At 38.2% G+C, this 23,489-nt stretch overlaps 1 protein-coding gene across 2 annotated transcripts in view; it reads right to left on the bottom strand.

Moving 5' to 3' along the window:
- Positions 1 to 4,830: 4,830 nt before the first annotated feature.
- Positions 4,831 to 23,489, bottom strand: part of PANK3 (pantothenate kinase 3) — a 28,862-nt gene continuing 10,203 nt past the window's right edge. The window contains exons 2-7 of one of the 2 annotated variants that reach the window (XM_064520839.1): positions 20,907 to 21,290; positions 18,742 to 18,995; positions 17,944 to 18,120; positions 16,134 to 16,257; positions 12,739 to 12,864; positions 4,831 to 11,333 (exon numbers count right to left, since the gene is read on the bottom strand). In XM_064520839.1, coding sequence (XP_064376909.1) covers positions 11,283 to 11,333; positions 12,739 to 12,864; positions 16,134 to 16,257; positions 17,944 to 18,120; positions 18,742 to 18,995; positions 20,907 to 21,242 — 1,068 coding nt within the window. In that variant the 5' untranslated portion in view covers positions 21,243 to 21,290 and the 3' untranslated portion in view covers positions 4,831 to 11,282. The remainder of the gene's footprint in view (positions 11,334 to 12,738; positions 12,865 to 16,133; positions 16,258 to 17,943; positions 18,121 to 18,741; positions 18,996 to 20,906; positions 21,291 to 23,489) is intronic. The other variant, XM_026098441.2, reaches the window with a different exon arrangement.

Here is a 23,489-nt window from a genome sequence, read left to right as displayed (position 1 = left end):
ACTGTAGGTCTTGGCGAGGATTTAAACCAGATTCTCCCAATGTAGAGTGTTCCTTAAGTGAAATATAACTCCATGAACATTAAACGCAGAACTCAGCAAAGTCTCTCAGGTGACACCTCTCTCTTACATCTCTAATGCCACTGATCTGGGGATCAACCACTTGCATTTGCTGTCTGAGGCTCCTTTCCTTCTGTTTCCTTGCTAACAGCACCTGCTCCCTGGCTGCCTCCAGCCTTGCATTCCTCTGCTGCCACCAGTCTGATCGCCAGCTCCCAGCCAAAGCTCAGGGCATCCGCTTGGACACCGCTCACCCTGACGTACCAGTCTCCTTCAACAGAACCACACTAGTTTGTTTGTCAAACCCTGTGACCTCTGGGGACAAAAGACATGGACGAGGCTGAAGCCCTCAGTACCTTTTCTGCCTCGGCTTTCACAGACCAAGTCTCCCGCCAGGCCTTCCAGGTCCCTCAGTGTACGAGCAGAATCCGCGGGAGGGAGGCAGTACCCATTGTAAAGAAAAATAGTTAGCACCGAAGCCAACTGGACTTGGACTGGAGCCGACTGACAAACCTGTGGGACCAGGCAGGCTTTATTTGGCCAGTGCCGTTATGAGGTCATGCGGTTCCTGATGACTTAAGAAAGGCCCATGTCACGCTTGTCTTCAAAAAGGCAGAGCCAGGGAGCTACAGGCTGGGCAGCCTCACTTGAGACCCTGGGAAGGCTGTGGAACAAATCTTCCTGGAAAACACATCAAGGCATATGAAGGACAAGAAGGCAACTGGGAACAGCATGGCTTTACCAAGGGCAAATTGTGCCTGACCAAGACCACGAGTTTTCTTTAATGAGTGGCTTTGTAGATAAACAACATCCAGTGATCTCCCTTTATCTTGACTTTAGCAAGGCCTTTGACATGATATCTCATGGTTTTGTTATAACAGAAATGATGAAATATGAACCAGATAACTGCACAATAGGGCAGATGTAAAATGGGCTGAACTACCAGCCTCAGAGGGTTGTGACTAGCAGTACCAAAGCCAACCGGTTTCTCATTACTAGTGGAGCTCCTTGGGGGTCAATACTGGGGCCAATATTGTTTAATATCTTTACAAACAAGCTGGATGATGATGAGTTTGAAGGTGATACCAAACTGGGGGAAGAGGTTGATATGCTGGAGAGCAGGGCTGCTACTCAGAGGTACCTCAACAGGCTGGATATATGGGCTGACAGAAACCTCACGAAATTCAAAGGGAAACATGAGATCCTGCCTGCATCTTGGATGGAATAAAACCATGCAACAGTTCAGGATGGGAGACGGCTGGCTACAAAGCAGCTTCACAGAAAAGAACCTGTGGGTCCTGGTGGACAACAAGATTAACATGAGTCAGCAGTATGTCCTTGTGGCACAGGCAGCCAATGGCATACTGGACTGTATGAGCAGAAGCATGGTTGAAAGGCTGAGGGAGGTGATTCATCCCCCGCATTCAGCACTTGTGCATACTGTCTGGTTTTGAGCTACCCAGCACAGGAAAAACAGGGAGCAGGGCAACCAAGATGGTCAGGGTGCAGGAACACATGACAAAGGAGAAGCTGAGACACCTCGCCTCATTCAGTTTTAGGAAGAGAAGGCTGAAGGAGGATCTAATTGCTGTCTACAGCTACCTAACGGGAGGGTATGCAGAGAATGGAGTCAGGCACAAGAGAGAACAGACACAGGACCGAAAAGGAAATTCCAATCAAATATCAGGCAAGGTTTCATTTTAACAACTGAGACCTATGCAGGCATTAATGAACATCTCATTGCGCACACACAGAATAACGTACAGTTAAAAACAATAGGATTGCAGATACAGAGAAAAATTTTGTAAAATCATCACCCGTCAGCCCTATTTAAAACCAGAACAGACTGATGCTATGGTTGCACACTTGAACTGCAAGGTGTTTGTTACACCACTTGATCACAGAGAAGAGATAGCAGGTAGGAAATCAAACATCTCAGTTGCACATCCCCAGGTTTGTCAAAGTATCTAGGCACTGCGCTGCAAAGTTAAAGTATTTAGATAACTAAAGTCCTTTGATGATCCCATTAAGCACTTACTTCTATCCCCAGGTACCTATACACCTTAGCTTTTCTTTTTCCTCTCTTTCTCGGGCATGCAAGGCTTAGGTGAAACAGTGACAAAACTATTCTAAATTTAATGTGCAAATGTAACTCCGCTTAAGTGCTTATTCCACCTTTATATCACATGGGCTGCAGCTCATTTACCTTTCAGTACTTGCAGAGTCTAGAGTTTGGCTATGAACCTTCACTCTGTCTTAATACTTTTTTTCCTTAGTTCATGGAATTTATTTCAGCGCCTACTTTAAAAAAAAAAAAAAAAGTTTGTCACTGCGGATCATCTTTCATTTGGGTCTCATCATGCAAGAATTGGCTAAAGTACTCTAGCCATAGCTCAGTAAGCTGTTTTAGGAGAGAAAAATAATTACATTAGTCTTTATAACTGCGTAAAGGACAACAATGCAGAATGTCCATCAGTCACCCCCGCCTCTCAGCTGCAATAAACCACTGCCCAAAGCTTCTCTCTCAGCTTCTCAGCCAGAATCTAAAGGGTTGAGAACATAAAATGTTCATCTGCCACAAAGGCGTCCGTCCCAATGTGTGTTAAAAACCTTGCTGAGCTGCCAATCAACCCCATATAATGTTTCTGAGAACTTAAACACTCTCAGTGCACATATTCCTTCTCTGGGTGGCACAGCTTTATTTCCTTAACACCTTCAACAGAAAGGCATCTTCAGGCAACTGAACAGCTTCCCCATGACTTCTGGCAAGGAAATTTTACCCATAGCAACATGTTACTTCTTCCGTAACTGCTCATAACTTTGATATAATATTTATAATACTTGCATCATTTTGTTTCCTGTGTCCACCTTCAAGGGCCCAAATTGGGAGTCTGGGTCAGCCACAGAGCTACTGCAGCCTCCTGAAGGCAATTTGCCATGAGGCCCTGTAAAACTACAAAAGGAGCTAAGATTTCTAAACTATCTCAACTACATACTTACAGATAGCATAAATACTCTCACTCTCCCCTGCAACCTAGTCCACAGATACCATGCAATACTAGTTGTTCTATAGCCCTAAAGATTTACCTTTATATATATTACTTTATATCTGGTATACATAAACACACCATTGCACAGGCAGAACAAATGGAGTATGTTCTCATTTTATGAAGGAATCAGGGCACCTCATTAGTTACTATTTTCACACAAACAGTTTAAAAGCAAGATGACAGAACGGCAGAAAGCAACCTGACATGGCACCCAGGTCTCAAGTTTTGCTTCTTGGGACACCTTAATTTCCTTTCTGTACCATAGCATTCAATGCATGAAATCCCTGGATAAGAATAGCAGCAGCACCATGCAGGCTCCCCCCCAGCCCTGTCATCACTTATCATAACCCTACCTCACATCTTTGTGAACAAAGATACTTTCCACAAAACAGAGATGCTTTCTGTGCAGAATTCAACCGAAACGGTGGTCTCTCTGCTCCCTCTGCTGGCTTCTTGATGGAAGCTGGGGAATACGGTGACTCATCCCTGTGCCTCCCACTCATGGCACACAAGGTGATCACTACAATTTTTTCATGCTGTAGCCTGAAATGGCAGTAAGTGAATGGACTTACTGAGCGCTGGCTGATGGACAGAACTGCCTTTAGACCAGTGGGTTTTCACTCTGGGACAATGGCAAACTTCATTTTAAATGTGTATTTCTACAGACAAGCAAAATTCACAAGGATTCTTGTATTACCGGCCTGTATTAGTGACTCCAAGAGAAATTCAAGGACAATTAACTGAGCAGTCTCACAGTAAAATATGAGGAAGTCACTTATTTCACACAAACATAACAAAAGAAATGATTTTTATCGTATCCATGGATAAGCTAGAACTAAACACTAACTACTACTCACACACCTTACCCAGGAACCTGTGTCCTGAGTTTACACACAGGCTGAATCACCAAGGGATTAAGGACCCCAAGCAAAATAGCCTCCTCAAAAGACTGCTAGAGTACACAAAGAAACAGGTATTTCTGCCTTTTTTTTTTTTTTTTTTTTTAAAAAAGGCCAAACTAATCAACACCCCTGTAACTTGTAAAGGAGCCCATACTTTCCTTTCCCTAAGTAGAAAGAACCTGGTGAGTGCAGAGCTCCTGTTTGCCAGAATCGGTGGAGATAGGATACAGAACATAATTTTCAGGGTTTCATTTTTGGCAGCTTACTTGTAGCCTGGATGACAACAATTTTGTAAAATGGGTGCTAAAGCACAGTCAAGGACATAGCAAGCTAGTCACAAGAGGCATTAACAACATGTCATTGTGGCACAGGCTCTTCATTCCTGAAGACTCCTCGCTTACTATGCATCCAGTCAGAGCAATTCCAAGGGAAAATAAACTGCAGTTTATGAATACATAATGTATTCCACTGAACAGGAAAACGTCATTCTGAGTAAACCGTGTGCATGAATCAGTATACATTCCCAAGTTTACATGGCAGCCACCACCATCACGTTTGTGGCATGTTTTCTACTTTAAAGCTATGAAGTTATTCATGATGTATACATTTTTAAAGACAAGAGCTGAATCTAAGAAATATAAAGTATATGGTTTGATTAAATTAAAGGAGAGGAAGAGAAGAGCAGGAAAACCATACCAGTCATGTTTCCTTACTGTCAAACATTATGCAGTAACATCCGGTATGAATTATCATAGCAATTTATAATGCTAAAGGAAAAAAAAAAATCAGAAAAAACCACAATAATTCACAGAGACAAACAATGAACAATCTCAAATTATTTATTAGGAAAAGACAAAGTACTGTTTCAACATTCATACAGAACAAACAGTAACAAAACCAGGAAAATAAACTGTAAGAAGTAGGCCCATCACAGAGGAGTTGGCTTGTGACAGAGTAAATGAAATCCAAATTTCATTCATGCAAACAAGTAGTAAAGAATTACCTACAGTTTTGATGGGATGAATTACAGTGTTGACCACATTTCGGCCACAGTGTAATTAGTTAGTGAAATATGAAAGGGACCCAGATCTGTACATTCAATAACAAGAATCTATAAAAGGAAAAATAATTTAAACAATTTACAAGAGCTGTATTACAGATGGCATAAAGGTATCATTTACAAGAGCTGTATTAACAGGTGACACAGGTATCAATCAGTAATTTAGGAATAAAAATTTGTAACACGTATTTTTACATCACATCTTCAGTGTCAAAACAGTAAACAAGAAAGTGGAGACGTAACATGAGTGCAATGTACTAGAATAAGGCAACTTAACCAAATGGCTCTTAGGAGAACTTCCATCCTACATGGGCTTGCAGTTCATAAATTTGCCTGTCCATTTTGCTAAGTAACTAAAACAAACACTCTGAAGACAGGAATTGGTCATTAGAAGGCCTGCATATGACAAGACAACAGATGAAAATTTAAAGTACTTGCTTGTTAAAATTCCAAAACTTATGAGGAGTGTAAAAAAGAGCATTATCAGAAGCTCTCCATTTCCTCTAACATCAATACACTAATTTTCATGTTCTAGATGCTGTAATGTGGTATTTCCCAAAATACTAATTCACTAGTCTTATAATGAAATTATCTTTTGTAATGAATAATCTGAACCAAATACCTCCTCCTGAAGGTGGTACTTACAGCATTCTTAAATTGATGTTAGAAGAATTGTGAAATGCTAGCAATTGTTATCTATCAAAGATTAGCAACTCTTACACCATATTCCAGCTTATTTTAGACACAAGACTAATCAAGATGTCACTTTAAATAGGGGTTTTTTGCATTTTTCAACAACTCCCCCACAAATGCTTACACTAATGGCTCAATTTCTTGAAGTTTCAGCAAAGAGCATATGCTGATCTTGTTCTATTTAATACTTTTTAATAATTCTAATTAATTTAATAAAACAAGCCTATGGGTAACACTGAAGTCTTGCAAAGGAGAGTGATCCATATCATAATGCACAACTGGAATGTTACGGGCCTTACAGAAAGCAGCACAAAAGCCAAACCTGTCAGCAACTTACCATGTTAATGACCACAGTCCACACAGCCGAACAAAAAGGGCAACTTGAAATAAGGCCAAAAATTTTTGCAAATGAGAAAATTTAAGTCTGTCAAAAGGACCAGGCCATAAATATTTTATTTACAATTTCTATTTATAATCTTTATTTTCAACAAATGATTTAGCACCAGCAGGAATATGCCAAGTAGCACTACTATTTTCCCCAGTCAGAAGGCCTTGAGGCCAAATCTTGCTCGTTAGTTTAAAATAATCCCCATGTAAGAGAATTGTCTACTTGAGTTACTAAAGTGAACAGGATTTGACACTCAGTTATCCTAACCTAGACTGCTCATATTCCATTAGCACATTAATAGTTATGAATATATTACAGCATCTTTTGAGATGTTTCCAAAAAGCATGGTTTTAAGAGTGTTTAATACACTTCACATGTGTGAAAAAGTAAACAAAACTTATAAAACAGGCTTGTTTGCGGACTAGTTTTTTAAACTTATCACAGATGACAGAATACTGGCAATGTTCTTTGGAATATATTAGTAAAACTCAAAGAATGTAAGCGAGGAATTATCCCTCCATACTGCGTGATAAGGCATTTTTTTGTCTCTCACATCTGTTGCATACCAAATAATCTTGGTTACGTATGAGAAATTAAAATAATTCACTCATTTTATCTACAGTGATCTTTCTGTGCCTTAAAAAGAAATGGGAAAATTAAAACCAAAACATTAGCTCTGCGTGTCAAGCATGTTTTGTAACTCTGCACTGTAGCCTACAGGTCTTGGTCAAATACCTCTCACCCAAAACATTTTTGTTCTCTTTTTAACCTAAGCAAACTCTTCTACATATTGTATGGCTTTCAAGCCCATCTTATCCAAACAGGGATCTAGAAATCCCTGTTATTAGGAAAAAACTGTGAAGGGAAGAGCTAACTTCATTACAGAACAGAACTGCAGTGATCTTGAATTCCGTTCTGAACTTAACTAACCCGTTTCCTCAGGATTATAGCCATCCAGTTTCAACAGTGTGAAAAATGAAGATGACATTTAAAAATTAGTTTGAAAGTAAATTTAAGCATTAATGCAAGTTATGGAGTGAATTCATAAGACACTGCCTAGTCTTTAAAGAGCACAGATTTGCTCTAAAGAAGAAAAACAACACTTGAGTTAGTTACAAATGTTAATATCCCACTGTTATTCTGAAGCTTTTAAGAATGAGAAGTTATTGCGACTTATCTGGAAGTAGATACTTCCTGAAGACCTACACTGGATAAAGAGCTAGTATTACAGTCCTTAAAGGCAATAAGACCACCTCGTGTGTATACTACCAATGACACATATGCAAATAAGAATCTCACAGTACTACTGAAGGAATATTTAATGCATTATTAGAAGCCAGAATTGAACTTTTGTTTTTAATATACAGGCTGAGAGTAAACAAGACCTCTTATTCTCTGCATGACCTCTTACTCTTTTCATGTTGTAACTCTCAGATTACAAAAGGAAGTAATCTATGAGGTGTTGGTAGAATCACATAGGTGTATGCTTGCAAACTACACTATGGAAAGAAGGCAAAGTTCTTCAAAAGGTAGGCTGTAGATTTGAACAACCTTTGAAAGTCTGGACCAAACTTTTAATAAGATAAAAATAAATGGTATCAGTGTTGCTTCTCTCTGAATTGTTAAATTTAATGAGGCTTTATTAAAAAAGAATGGAAAAATGTTTATACTTGAGCCTCTGGCAGCTTCAGTAAAAAAGACTGAAGATGTATGTTCATTCAAGTTTGCTAAATATTAAAATGTACTGTAGAAAAAGTTCCCTTCTTGTTCAAACTGCAGTTAGCTTAGGTAGAACTAGAAAGGTGGAAGTGGTTAAGTTTAATAGCCATACCAACTTGGGATAGCTTGATATAAAATTAATTTATTTGTCCAGAAATAATTTGTATTTTTCTGACTAAAAACTAGTATGATTTTTAGGGAGATTCTGATATGATAAAATTGTGCATAATGCTTAAAAAGCTCAAGCTAGAGGGATGAGAGGAAGAAATGCAAATATAAGGGCTATGGGGATGGGAAGCCAGAAATCTGATGCTGTTTTCCTGGAATCTCTCAATACCCTGGATTGAAGGCATCATTTCCATGACCAACAAATTGCCATTTCTCTGATGAGTAATATGAGCTAGGAAACCTCATGGATCAAGTCCCAGTACCAGCAAAATTGGCATTATATGAAAAATTAAAAGGCACTCACATGGCTGATTGAGCTGAAAGCAACTAAACATTCAAAATGAGCTTTACATCTTACTTTAGAAGTATCACACAACTTTTCTTAAATGAAGTTGTCCCACTTGAGAAAACATCAGTAGCCCTGCGAAAACCCCAAATTTCCTCTACTATAGTACATGACACTGAATCAGTTCACTCTGAAGTCACTTCAACCAGTTAGCTTTGAGGAAAGGAAATGGCAAGTGTGAAAGTAAAAACAGCAAAAAAATCAGGAAAAAGTCTACTTCAGTGATTTACTATAAAAAACAAGCCTTTTCAACCTATTTAGAAGAGAATTTAGATTAAAGACTTCAAGACTAATCTTACAAGTATTTGTGATACTTAGCATTTCTGCTCATGGCACAGTCATGCTTTGGAGACTCTAGTAACAAATTTCAAGCTGAGAGAGAATAATGAGACAAAACCCAAAGATGTGGCTTGCATACAGCACCCTTGAGCTTTTCAGCAGGGCTTGAAAACTTCTCTGATGGCTCTTGTAATAAATAACACTTGTGCTGATAAAAACTATAGAAAGGAAGCCAATTCTTACCAAGCTCAGGGAAAGAGAGAGAGAGGTAGGGCATACTTCTTGATTCTCACAGTAGTTTCAATACAGTACGACTATTCAAGAATTACTTCAGAAATTTATTCCCTAACTCTGTACAGTTTACCTTAAAAATGTTACATCTTAGGTCACATCAATTTCAAAGGATTTAAACTAACCATGGTCATTAGCTAACCATCTCCTACATGTGCTTCTGGTTAAATGCACAAGTTATTTCCAACTACTGCTTCAAGAGCAGCTCTGTGTTTCAGTAACAGAATATAAGAAGTGAAGTAGCAATAAATATAGACTAAAGGAACTGTTTTAATCAAGTTATGGTATATGTGTCTTGAAGTATTTCACTCTGCGAAAAAAACATGCAGTCGGTATGCAAAGTTTTCAAGATACTGTCAAAACATTCCGAAAATTAAGTTTTCATGAAGTTTTATAACCAAATAAAGCTTACCTGCTATAGTTGATCATAACTTGAAGGAAACAGTAACAGCATTTATAAAGACACTCTAGAGAAGCCATAATCAGCTATTTTCTGAAGTTCTCTGATTAGCATTAGAACAGCTGAACTGTGGGTATAATTCATCCTTTCTTTTTTATGTCTAGACTAAAATGCTATCAAAGCAAAAAGAATGGAAATGTAACGTGAGTACCAGAAAAATGCAACAGTAGACCAAACCATATTCGAGATTGGCACTGGGCTTAATGAAGTGGCTACTTTAAGTTACCGTGCTTTGGGGGGACTACAGAAGATTTTTTTTTTTTTTTAAATGATGTTAGTATGGAGCTCTGAATTTAAAGAAAAGACAGATGGCTGAAAATAGCACATAGAACTTGCTTACATGCTAGGCGGATAGGTGGCGTGGCTGTAAATACAACGTAGCCATGCTGTGGAATACTCCAGCAATCAGTTTTAAAAACACATTAAAACCCAACACAAATGTGTTCTTGTCTGGTTGCTCTTCATGCACTTATAGGAAACATTTAACATTAAAAACATATCATAAAATTGGTTATTTCTTTAGTCTACAAAGAATCATATAGCTAATGACTGTATAATGCTCTTACTAGTTTAAGATCTTATGTCCCGGCTTCAAGACTAGACTTATTACAATAATCACAATTATAAATTTTAAAAGTATACAGAAAAAACCCAAAACACAGTTCCAGAGTATGGATTTTATCCCAAGGCCACAGTTTGATGAACAGTTCCATAATGCAAGGGCACTACATATTGGTCCTTTTGGTGCTGCAATACAAACTCTGATGCTGTCCTCAACCTCCAAAAATAAGCTTCCAAATTCAAACACAAGCTAAAGGTCTTTCTTTTTTAATGTCAATGATCAACCCATAAAATTAGAGAGAAATCATATTTTTCAAACTAATAGGATGGGGGAGAAGTTTTTCAAACCTCCACAGAAATAACAAGTCAAACTATCAGAATTACAAGGTCCCATTTTTAGTCAATTTTATGAGGATATCTTCAACTCTCACAGGCTCGGTGGTGCCTTTACAAGTAATGATGTCAGAATGTCACTCATAAAAGAGACCGAAAACCAGAAGACAGCCAAGAAATTTTGGAAGCCATAACCTCTCAAAGAACTCCTTGCTCTTTGAATCCTTACCATAATCCAAAGAGGGGACCTTCTGAAAATACAATATATCTTCAAACAAGCAAAGAGGGCAAGTGCCTATCTGCATGAAACCATCAAAACATCCAACTACTTGCTCCTTTCCTTTGGCTGATCTTTTGTCCCTTTATTCTTCCCCACTGAAAAATAAAGCATAAATATTTTTTTCCATCAAAACGGAATGATTATTAGAACACCAAATGCTGTTAACACTTTGCTGTTCTTACTGTGGAAAGCAATTGCGTATGGTTTCCCCATCTTATTGCTAGTACTTTACAGTTTTTAAAAGTTGTTTATTCTGTAAGTACACACAGGAAATTCTGCTCTTAATAGAGTATAACTAATGAAAATAATTTGTTATTCATCAACTATATTCAGAACAGATGGGCTTAAAGCCTTTGGAATAAACTCACAATATTTTAGTGCTGAACACCTGAAGGACTGGCATTCCTTCTTCTGGAAGCTTGTTTTCAGAGGATGTATTGCATATTAAAAGTTCAATACTGGCTACGTGTACCGAAGAACATAAACGATATCCCTAATATTTCACTTTTCAATGCCCAAAAGAGTAAAATCCCCTTCCTTACAATGGCAATATTCAGTAGCTTATCACTTCTTAAATTTAAAAACAGTTGCAGCAAGTTTGCTGTTTTTATCTCCCCTCCCCAGATTTAGTTTCCATTGCCATAAACAAGTGCCATCCAGGTGGAAAACAGTTCAGTGTAGTGACATCTGGTATCTCAACTGAAATTTGGCAACCCAAGAAGAGCACCAACAGCTCCAAAGTATCCCTGTTCAAAACAAATAAATAAATATTTCAGCTTCAACTGGGATATTAAATTCAGCTTTTATCACACATTTCAATGACAACAAAGTATCTAGAGGGTTAACAATAGATATAAAGAACATACACTTTTAAAGTATCATCTTTCATGTTAACTTTTTAAAGCTTTACAAAACAAACATTTTATCCTTATTAGCTAGCCTAACCCTAGGGGATTCCCCCCAAGGCTACCCATACACTGCAGGATTTCCAAGACACGTATCAGTGACTCCTAAGCACATAAATCCGTTGGTTTTTTTCCCTCCTAGAGGAGTTGCATGTTTTGATTGCCAAAGGATATTCAACAACCACAGCAAATCCATCCATTCCTGAGGTGCGAGTCTAAGATTTCTTAAACAAACTGCACCTGAAGCTTTTTAAGAAAGGATCTCAAGGCTTCAGTGCCATTTTCTGAACCGCACGCTTAGGCTGCACACACAGATCAATGGTCTCCTGTTGGATTACCTTTCCCTGTGAGGAAGCAAGATTTTCTCCCACCCTACAACTATGTAATATAGAATCGTTTTACAAGAGTTTTTGGGATCTACGCTTGACCAAATGCAAGAATTGAAAACGTATCCAAGAAATACCTGAAGGGGTAGAACTAACAAGGAACCATTCTGCTATTACTAGTACCAGGACAGAGTACTGTCAGCATCAGGATAAGCAATAAAGAAAAAGAAGTTGTTAGAATTGACTGAAGGGAAGGAGAGCTAATACTGTAATATCTGTAGACCAAAAGTTTGAGGACATCAAAGATTTCCAACCCCTTGCCAAGAAGCTACAAGTCTTCCAGCTGTTGGACCAGTCATTAATACTGATTGTCTGTATTTTAACCAGAACAGCTCATCTCTCAGCATTACATACAGTTTGCACAAGCTGCCCAAAAGCAGATTAGTCACAGAGTATAAAATTACATTACAGAAAGTGTAAGATCTATCTGTGGAAGTATGAAAGCAGTCCTGGTCAAAGGCAGTGTTGATTTTCAGGATGTTGCTCAAGCTCAACTGAGAACAACATAAATATTTCAAAGGCTTGTGCTTTAGATCGCACTATAATCTTTTGAAATACAATCCTTACTATTACTTCTACCTGCAGACAAGGAAAGACAGGTTAATCTTAGTATAAAGCTTAACATTTCTTGTCCTTCTGCAAAAATCTATAGCATGAACGGACACTCCAAACTGACTAAAATCCTTTCCTGTCAGAGAGAACTGTTCCCAGAGAACCAATACAGCATGAGAAACCTCTTCCTATTTTCAATGTTCACTGAACACTCAGTATCTCCAGATATCACAGTTGAGAGCTGTTCAATATGTGCATTTTTAAATCATGGTAAAACAATACAGACACATAAATGAACCATACCATACCTCATGTTCTAGGAACAAGGCCTTCAGTTGGCCTTTTGACCAGTAATCCAGTGCATATGCAAGAAGCTTCATTGACAAAGTATTCACACGTAAAAAATTGCCAACAAAGACAACTCTGTTTATTTTCTAAAAAGAACAAAAACATAATGAAAAGACTTAATTCCTTTGCTATTTAACATAGCTGTGAAAAATTAAGTTATGAAAAAACAGACTGTTGACCAAAAAAAAAAAACCCAAATAGAACATGGTTCCAACATTTAAACATAGCATACCTGTGGATAAGAAAGAACAGTCCAACTCCCCCCAAATTAAAGTTCTTATTATGTAGACAAGTAGCATTTGTATTTCAAATTATCTGAGTAAGCATCTGCAGTAACTAAGCCAAAGCTTAGCTAAAAGTAAAATTAAAATAACATTACTTATATTTGGTAGAAAAGACTCAATGCCTTCATAGCCCTGTACAATGCTGCTTGATCCATATGCAACAAGGCAGCACTGTAAAGAAGCCGAAGACAGTAAGACATAACAGATGTGCATTTCATCTTCAGGTCTCAATATAGCTCAGTATAAAACTAGACTAAGACTTAAGTACACATTAAAAGTAAGCTGTGAATTTTATTAAATTTAAATGATTCTTTTTTTCACTTATTTTCCCCATTCACAGGAATAAAACTGACATTAAGTGGAAGCAACATTAAACAGCAACTTAACGGTATGAAATGAAGAATCAAAGAAAATTTATCAGTGTTAGTGCTCCATGTAGCATTTAATTAAGCACTTACAAATGATAAATGAATAGACGTAACCAAGTTGTTACTAAGACTAGTATGACAACTTTACCTGTAATCAAAGGACTTTGCATGCATTTGCTTTTCATAATCTTGATTAGTTCATAGTTAAGATAAAATATACATACTGTTAAGGCACCAAATCAGACATAATTCTGCTCAATACCAGGAATTGGAAAAAAATAAATCCATTTTGTCTTCATACATCAGTTCAAGATACTGGTTTGCATATCCATATTAATTGTATCTCGTGATTTGTAGCTCTGTGATATAGTTGGAATGCATAAAGAAAAACTTTGACTATACCTGATTCGTACATTTCTATGATTTTAGACTTGTACTAATTTACTCCAGCCCTTATATACAAATTGTATATATTTGTCTTTGCAATAATGACAACATTCCTACAATATACTTGACTCTTAGATCGCTGGTATGTACTTTTAGCTTCACTCTCATTTTAAAACTTGTCGCTTTCAAGCTTTGTCATAAAGCAAAAAACCCAGCTCACTACCCACCAAATTAACCTTCTACTCCAAGACAGACATAAGAAAGAAAGAGAAGGAAATTGAGGGGGCACTTGCAATGACATTAAAAACAGAATAATATATTAAAATTATCAGTCCAGCTCCTAGGCAAAAAAAAAGGAGGGGGGGAGGAGGGGGGGCTAGAGCAACTAACAAGGTTGCTGAGATTTCTGAGTATCCCTGCCATAGACTTTATGCAGAGCTCTTAATACAGTAGCCTTTAGCTTAGAAAGCTGCTACTAAACCTCACTTCATTCAAAGTTTGTTGATGATTAGTGAGGAAATCTCTGGTGCTCACACACCATAGATATATTCTACACCAATTTAAGTATACTGAATTCACACTATTATTGCACGGGTTCTTGGCTGTCATACTGATTTTATTGAAATTGAATGCATATTGGTCTGGTTTAGCAGGGCTTTGAGAAATAAAAGATAGCAGGAAATTGTACCAACCGGTGAGAACACAGGCATCACACAGAGTTGTTTTTAATTTTTGTTAACTCTTGAAACTTCAACACTGAACCAGAAGCAAGGCTTTAGCCACAGAATATGTTCAGCTAGAAGAGACTGCTGGAGGACATCAAGGCCTACCCAATGCTCAAAGCAGATCCAACTTTAAAGTTCAGGTTGCTCAGGGCCCTGTTCAAGCATGTTTTGAAAATCTCCAAGGACACAGCCTCCATAATCTCTCTGAACCCATGTTTCAGTGCTTAGCCACTCTCATTGTAAAGCACTTTTCTTCCTTATACCTAGTCAGAATTCCCTTTGCTGCAAGTTGTGTTTGTTGCCTCCTGTTCTCCAGCTGTGCATGGCTGGCTGTTAAGAGCCTGGCTCCATCTTCCCTATAACCCCCACCAGACAGTTGAAGAAAACCACCACAGCCTCGTCTGGGCTTAACCTAGATCCCTCAGCGTCTGCTTGTTACGTCAGGGGCTCCAGGCCCCTTTCTCGGTAGCCCTCTGCTAGACTTGTTCCATTTTGTCTATCCTTCTCTCTTGCAAGGTGGGGGAAAGAAGTGGGGAAGTACACAAAGCATCACCTTCCCTCACCTGCTGGCTATGCTCTTGCTAACAGTTCTCAGAATGAGGTCAGCCTTCACTGCTGCAAGGGTGCACTGCCCACCCATGTTCAGCTCAACTTGTTCTCTGCCAGCACCCTCCCCTTTCCTGCAAAGCTACTCCCTAGCCACTCTGTACCCCACCTTGTGCTTGTGCTTTGATGATGTTATTTTGGATGATCAGCTAGCTATACTGGGCGCCTTTTCCCTTCAAGGAAGCCTCCCACAGGATCCTGTGTCCTGAATTCCTGAAAAAACACAACCCTGTTCTACTCAAGTCCACCTAAACTCTTCGTTCTGCTATTTGCCTTCACTTTCCTCAGCATCTTAAACTCTACCATCTCAAGGCTGCCACTGACACCCCTGACCAGTTCTTCCTCACTCATGAACAACAGGTCCGACACAGCACTTCCCCTAACCAGCCTGTCAAATACTTGTGTCAGAAAGTTGTCGACCCCCCCAACACACTCCAGACGTCTGGATTGCTTGTGTTCCGCCATGTCACCCTTCCAGTACAGGTTGGAGTGGTCCCTCATGAGAGTCCAGGCTTGCAACCGTGATGCTTCTTCCAGGATCAGAAGCACTTTGCTTGGATTTCTGTTCCTGAAAAAGTGTCCAGGGCTTAAAAAAGCCAAAGCCCTACTGGTGACACCAGCCATGTGGCCAGGTGTTGATTCATGGGATGCATTTACTCCTCTCCCAGTCTTCTCCCTAGACATCAAGATTGAGGAGAACACCATTTAGGTGCCCATGACCTTTAACTTAGCTCTCAGAGTCTTGCAGCCACCTTTGATCCTTTAATGTAAAAGCGTTTCAGTTGCGACTAAATTTCAGTTCTCAACTCAAAACACTCAAAATATTCAGAACCAATTCCTAGTTCTATTAATACTACATGAATTTCTTTGTTTCATTTGAGAAGGTACTAAAAGGTTTCAAATGATATATCATTTTAGCAGTTCTTTAATCTAAAACCACATACTAGACCTATGGATTGTTTGATTCCTCTCCAGAAGCGTTTACCTCGTTTACCGCACACATCCGGGCAATAGACCCAATGTTATTGGTGATGGTGACCAGTATGGCTCTTGCCAGGTCTTCTTTACTCACAGACTCTCTCTTCTCTTTGTAGATCATATTCCCAAAACTGGAACAGGAAAAATTTCCATTAAGTACAAAGTGATTCGGGTGCATTTGAAGTAATTTCAGAGTGTAATTTTATGCTATAGCAGAACTTAAGCCTCCTGTTTATTAAGCAACTCCTTTTTCAAGTCCCTATTCAATGCAGTAATTTGACAACTGACGCTATAATGCATGTATCTATTCCTTTACAGGAAAACAACAATCTTGTTACAATGACGACTCCCAACAAATTCTTTTCATTTACATTGCTGATTTTCATGAAGAAGCATCTACAACAAAAAGTAGCCTTATTTTTAGTCAAGATTATGCTGTAAGCCTAGACACTGCAAATGAAGCCAATGCCCAAGTCTGATGGCGAATTCTGCAACTCCTCATGCTTGCTTCCTCATTAAAACATATATCCAACTCTCTGAAAGTAGCAGAAGCAAAACAGAGATGAGTCGAATGGTTGTGTCCCATCATAAAACGCTCAGAAACAGAAAATACACAGCTGACAAACTGCTAGGTCACTGACTAATAACCTGAGACTTAGGCTGTACAAATCCAAGCTTCTAGATTAGAAAGACATTTCACTACTATCCACAGTATATTGCTTCCTGGAAATAAAAAATTCAAGACAACTCTATAGCTATGCATCATATTTTACCACTAAGGACTACATGCCATACCTAAGTCAGTTCAAAGAGCCAGAATTGTGAGTATTCTAAAGCTCAAATAGCCGTAAAAGTTTCTAAGGGCCTTAAAAAGTAAATGAGAACAAAAGTAACTATCCACAGAGCGAGTTAAGATGAATTAACTAATTAACTAAAAGTTTAAAATTGTAGATGTTAAAACCTCTCTGCAGATATTCTGTTTCTGAAGAAGACTGGACTCAGTTGGCGGGAAAGGGAGAAGAATTTAAGTTACTGTGAATTAAAACCTCTTTACTACCAAATAAAAACAAAGGTTTAAAGAACTCTGTTAAGTATATATTAGTTTCACTCTGAAAGTTTATTCTTCTTGTATTTCTTACAGGTAGAAAACCATAACATGACCAGAAATCTTCCCCAATGGAAATAAAAACAGCAGCTATTACAAAAATCATCTGTAACGGTAGTCAAATATATTAATTCCCATGGTGCAACCTGTTTATATTCAAGAGCCTTCACAAATGAGTAGCTAAAATATTATGCCAGGTGCCTGTACTGGCCTCCATGGATCAAAAAAGCAGAGTCCTCCGAAATAAAGAGATGCTACTGAAAGAGCAGCTAAAATGCCTTCCTCTTCTTCCATGCCACTCCCAGATGGACAACGGCCCTACTGAAAGATTCTAGGAAGTCAACAAGTAATTGCCATTATTTTCTCATCTATGCTTTGTCCTTGTCACTCCTGTGATCAGCTCATGTTCTCTCTGACTCATGTAAAAGAAAAATCCTCAGCTGTATATGACCTATCACATGAAATTTTTTCAACATCTAGCTCACAGTCACATGCCACCATGTGGCTTTAAATCTTCAGGAAACCTAAGTATATATATTTTTATGGCAAAAATGTCACTTGACTACAACAGAAGTTTGCAAAAAGGAGTTTTCTCTATATTAACATTTTAAGTCTCATTTTTGAAACTTTAGCATCTTAATTGTACTGGGGAGGAAAAAAAGAGAGCGCGCGAGCATGTGTATGAGAGAACAACAAAAGGTCTCTTGATTACCTGGATGCTACTGCCCATCCTGGCAAGCCAAATCTTTCGTAGTCTCCTCCATAAATATCTCGAACCAGCTTGTCAGCATGTGTGCTGTCTCCTTTGGACGCCATTTCCAGAGCTTCTTCAAAACTTTCACAGCCCGTCAACAAACTGCATAAACCGAGAAAGGTCCCTCCACCTAGACTAATAAGAAAGAAAAAAAGTTTTGCTTTTAAATAGTATTTCCTCAGGTCAGAGATTCTCACACTACAACCAAAACAAATTAACCCCTCCAGCTTAGCTACCAAGTTGTCTCCTTTTTTGCTCATTGAACAGCTGTTAATCAGGTTAATATTTTGTAAGAAGCTAACTGTACAGTAAGAGGTAGCAAATAGGTATAAGCTATCAAAACATCAGCTTGGAAGATGTAACTGGAGACTAAAATGCCCTGAAATACACACATCTTACCACTGTCTCTGATCCTTGATTATTTTCTTTAAAACACATGTGGACATGTTTATTTGTACAGGGCAAAAGAAACATAGGCACACTGGAGACATTATCAAAACTTAAGAAAAACCCCATAAAACATTCATCATGAAGCACTTGTAGCAGACTTCAATTGACAAAGAAAATACTGACTAAACCTCAATAGCAGAGCTATGGAGATGGACTTCAATTAATGCATCAGTAAACTAAAGATAAAATAGTTTTCCACACTGCAAGGAGAAGGGAGGGGGGTGGGGATATTTCAATTCACATTGAAAACAGAAGGCTTATTGTTCCATACAGTAACACCACCAACTTAGGTTTTTAAGTTATTACCTTGTTCCAGTTACTCTTTTATAGTTGTCTTTGGAATGGACTGATAAGATACTGACTCCTGAACCAATGTTAACTACCAGCAGTGGATACGGGTCATCCAGGTTAAAAGGCATCTTTTGGCATCTCTCAGGTTCTGAGGCATTTTCAAAGTAATAGCACTCTGCCTGGCCATTGAAGCTGACAGAGTCTATATACAATAAGCCTTTGACAAGGCAGTCAAGCTCATCCAGTTTGTGCAACTGGAGGTTTCCAATCTGTGTTTAAAAAAAAAAAAAAAAAAAGACTTAGCATATCCTAACATTACCTAAACATGCTACAAATTAATGAGTATATATGTATTGCCTAACTTTAAGCAGCTATCTCAGGTGACTAATTCATAAATTTCAATCCGACTATAAAGACAACAAAGCGTTCAGGATCTTAGGTTCCTATCAAGCAACAGATAGGCAGTATACATACCTGTTTTAGAAAGCTCAGCAAAGGTAACTCATGAGATAATCAGACATGCATTAGCACCATTTTTCATCAATCTAAATCAAAAATGATCAGCAAATACCCTAAAGGCTCCATCTAGTGTTATGATGGTCAAACTGACACATCTGCACACCTTTTCAAGGCTTTCATCTGGGGCCCGGGGGCGGGGGAAGGGAATGGACTCTCCCTCCCCTCTAAAAAAAAAAATAATAAAATAAAAATCAGTCGGTTCTAAGATGTCAGTAAATGAAAAACATAAATAGCATCCTACTAGCTTTTATTGCAACCATACTAGCACTCCAGGATCATAAGAATACCCCAGGTTATAAATGCTGTGGGCTTATTTTAGGCTGGTTACAGTTTGCAGACAACTTTTAGGCTGCCATTCTCTCACAAAACAGCAAGACAATTTAACAGTTTCTACGGATTCCAAGAGGGCCGTAATTTATTCCCACACTTAATCCAATTTAACTTTGGGCTTTCACAAAAAAGAGTGATCACACTCCATTATCACTCTCTAACATGACTAAGTCCCTAACATGACTCTGAATCAGATCAGCTCACTCTCAGAAAGCAGCCTGCTGTTAGATCACGAAGCCGAACAATCAGACTGGGTTGCACACGACTGAACCTGACATCAGTACCAGCTCACAATATTCCCTGTCCCCTCTTTCCCCAGCCCATTGCAGCTCTTCATGCCATGGCACAAGAGTTCACGAAGCCTCACAATTAAGTAAATCGGGGAACTTGCGAGTCACAGAATCACAGAATAGCTGGGGTTGAAAGGGACCTCTGGAGATCATCTGGTCCAACCTGCATAAAATGTTTTTGTGGGGTTTTAGAGACTTAAGCAGCTCTGCTGTACAAATTGTGACCCTACCCCACAACAGTTGTGCTGGCCCAACACAGGACTGGCAGAAGAATGGAAATACAAGCAGATTTTGAAACAATACATTTTGTACTATGGAAAGTCTTCTTGCCTCTACAACCTCAAGAGGACTGTGGCCATTTTCAAACAAGGACACACGCATACTAGAAGCTGTGACAGATTCCCAGCTAGGAATAACATTACGGTAGTAACTTCAGACAGAAATTACAATGATCAATTTTAATCACCAAGGGAAGAGCCAAAACACCTCAAAAAAAATCCAAAACCTCTTTGCTGTTGAAAAGACTGCCTTATAGATATTCACTTCATCACAGATCTATAAACAATATACTGGGCTAAATTCATCAGGATAATCAGGCCCACACTTTCATATGAACTACCCTTCCCAAAAGCAAGGCTGGAGAAAGCCATCAAAGACTGCATAGGAAAGAAAATCCAAAGTGAGTTAAGCACGACAGCAGTTTAAGTGTATTTCCCATCAGAGGAAAACACAGATTAGAAAATGGTTATCCTCCATAAAGGTGTCCTGCATTTTACTGCATTAATGGAAGCTCCCTTAAGCTACTTAGCTATCAGCATCAGATGAACATGCCAGCAGTCCCCTCCCAGCCCTTCTTCTTTGTCTATTATGACGACAGCAGGAAGCATATTTCTAGATTAACATACTTAGTAGACTGAAAAACAAGTGAACAGTTAATAATCTCCAAGCATTCCACAGTTCCTCAAAATACTGCTTGTTTTAACCGATCGGCAGCAATGCTTTTTAAAACAGCTTCAGTATGAGGAAAGATAGGCTACCTACTGTGCGAAAGTCTTCTTCAAACTTATAAGCGCCACCTCCAGTGGCACAAAGCACCGTATGTAGTGTTGAAAAGTTTTTATTTCTTCCCATTTGAATAAAAGTGGGCAAATCATGAGTTGGGAATCGAATAAAGTGCAAGTTTCCTCTTCGACCAAAAATAGTTAAGTCTTTCAGTTCAAGGTGGACATCTCGAATGCCAGTGGATCCATAGGCTACGTTAGAAGTCAGATATTTGCGGATACTCTTCAAGCTTTCAACTTCCTCCTGCTCCTCCTCTGCAGTGATATCAATAGGTTCAAAATACGCAAGCTTCACCAAAGTTCCCCCAATGTCCATGCCAAACCATGGAAAAGCTGTGGAGATACAATCATTGATCCATTAGCTCTGTAAAAAAGCCAAAGCAATACATGTAATTTAAGACTAAACCAACATTATACTTTTCAACAAGGAAAGTATTAAGAAAAATCCCTGTACAGGAAGGCAGCCAAAAAAAAGTCTGAAACAGAACAAGAATAAAAACTGAGTACTCACTGACATTAAATGACCTTAAATACCTATCTGGTGAAAGGTAAAATGGAACAATGAACAACTCTCCTTTTCACACACACAATGCTGTCACATGAGCTCAGAACACCCAACTCAACACTCCCAGAACAGTACTTTATATTTCACACAAATTCGTAAAAGAAATTACACCACTTTTTTTAAAGGACAAAGTTTTAAAATAACCTCCATTCCTAAAATAAAATTTTAGGTATATTTTAGCACAAAAACTGCAATGAACACTTGTGAGAAAACAGATTTATTCATTATAGCTGTCAACAGTGGCAGGAGAGGTATTCATCCTCCCACAGTTATTTTCTCCTGCCCATTAAACATTTATTTTGAGAAGGAAACACTAATTTCTTTGCAAGTTTTTAAAAAGCTGACACGGTTAAGATGATCAATTTCTGAAAGTGAAGAGAACTGCTCATATAACCCTTTGAAATTACAAAAGGCTAGTGACAAATATTAAGTAGTACGTGTAAGATAGAAAATTAACGATACCTAGGTTCTACTTTCTTTATTCTCATCTTGGATAAGAAGGGGAATTTCTGTACTATAAAATCCAACAATGCTACAGTATTTTGACTTTTTTTTGCACTTTTCTGGCATGACTGCAAAAAGATTTTCTTAACAGAGATGCTATCATTTATGTCATCTTAAACTGTCATTTGAATATGCCTGTATCAATAAACCTTCATAACTGTGTGGTGAAACAGATTTTCAATAACTCTACAGCAAACAAAACACCTTTATCTTAGAGTTTCCCCCCACATGACATCTCCCAGAAACATTGTTTCAAAAACATAATTCGTAAGTCTAAGAATAATCCTGAACATCCAGCTAGGAATATCATGTTTTCTTTTCCTAATCGACACAATCATTTGGTGTTTTTTAAAAAATATTCTGTGGAGTTCTTGCATTTCTTCTGATGCAATTAGTACATTACAGAAGCATAAAACTCACAAACAAAAACAAAAAAGTTAACATGTTCATCAAGAACAAGATGTAATTTAAGTTATGTTGGAGTTACATTACCAGTGGGGATTCATCCTTGGAAAGAAAGGCCTACCAAAATATTTTAATATATTTAGTCAAGGCTGGCTGCAAGCCATATCTTTTATAACATGAGTGCAAAAGTTAAAAGAAGGAAAACTTAAAAGTTGCCTCAACTTTCAGGAATGGATAGTCAGAGAATATTCCCAGACATTAACAAAACCAGATCAAGTCAGTAACTTCAATGATTTCGTAAAACAGATGTAAGAAAGATGTATTCAAAAACAAGAATGATTTGAGTACAATTTAACTTCAAGTGGGAATAAAAATATTCTAAAACCAACAAAAATGAGAAGATGTGATAAATGCACATTTCAGTTCTTTATTTGATCCTTTAACAAATGAGTTTTAATTCTGTTTTTAAGCCTCAGTACTACCTAAAGTAATTTTCGTACTAAGCTGTTTCTGCAGCATTAAAATGTCCGAAGAGATAGCCAGGACAGCTGCTGGCATGGTGTAAAACTAAGAACGTGAGTGCTACTAAAATTTAGATAAACAATATACCAGATTAAACAAAACAAAAAAGGACTTATTTCGTAAAATATGAATGACTTGATAACTGAGGCCCTCCTCATTACAAGACAAAAGCTGAGATCTAAGCATATAACAGCATAGAGTCAAAAATGTATTCCTTTAACAACTGGATGCCTGACTTGTTTGCATTGCGACTCTGGACATAATAAAATTTATCATCTTATCATTTGATCACAATTAATGATTTATTAAGCAACTTCACTAAGCTTCAGCCTCTTCTTGTAAATTATGTCAAAGGTCAAAAATGAAGACAGGAAGTTTATTTGCCCAGCAGACCAGAAAGGGTCTGCAGGAGTCAATCCAATCCATTCGGTATTTAACTAGGACTCAGTAAGCTGAGTATTACCTAAAATATTCAGGATCTTTCTCAGTCAGTGGGCCTACCGGGTAACCAGAACAGTCTTCCACCGTATCAAAAGAGAGAGGGAAAGTACATGCTCCAAGCATAGG

Source organism: Dromaius novaehollandiae, chromosome 15, assembly GCF_036370855.1.
Source record: "Dromaius novaehollandiae isolate bDroNov1 chromosome 15, bDroNov1.hap1, whole genome shotgun sequence".
In the NCBI taxonomy this organism is placed as follows: Eukaryota; Metazoa; Chordata; class Aves; order Casuariiformes; family Dromaiidae; genus Dromaius; species Dromaius novaehollandiae.
This window is presented reverse-complemented; position numbering and strand designations above follow the sequence as displayed.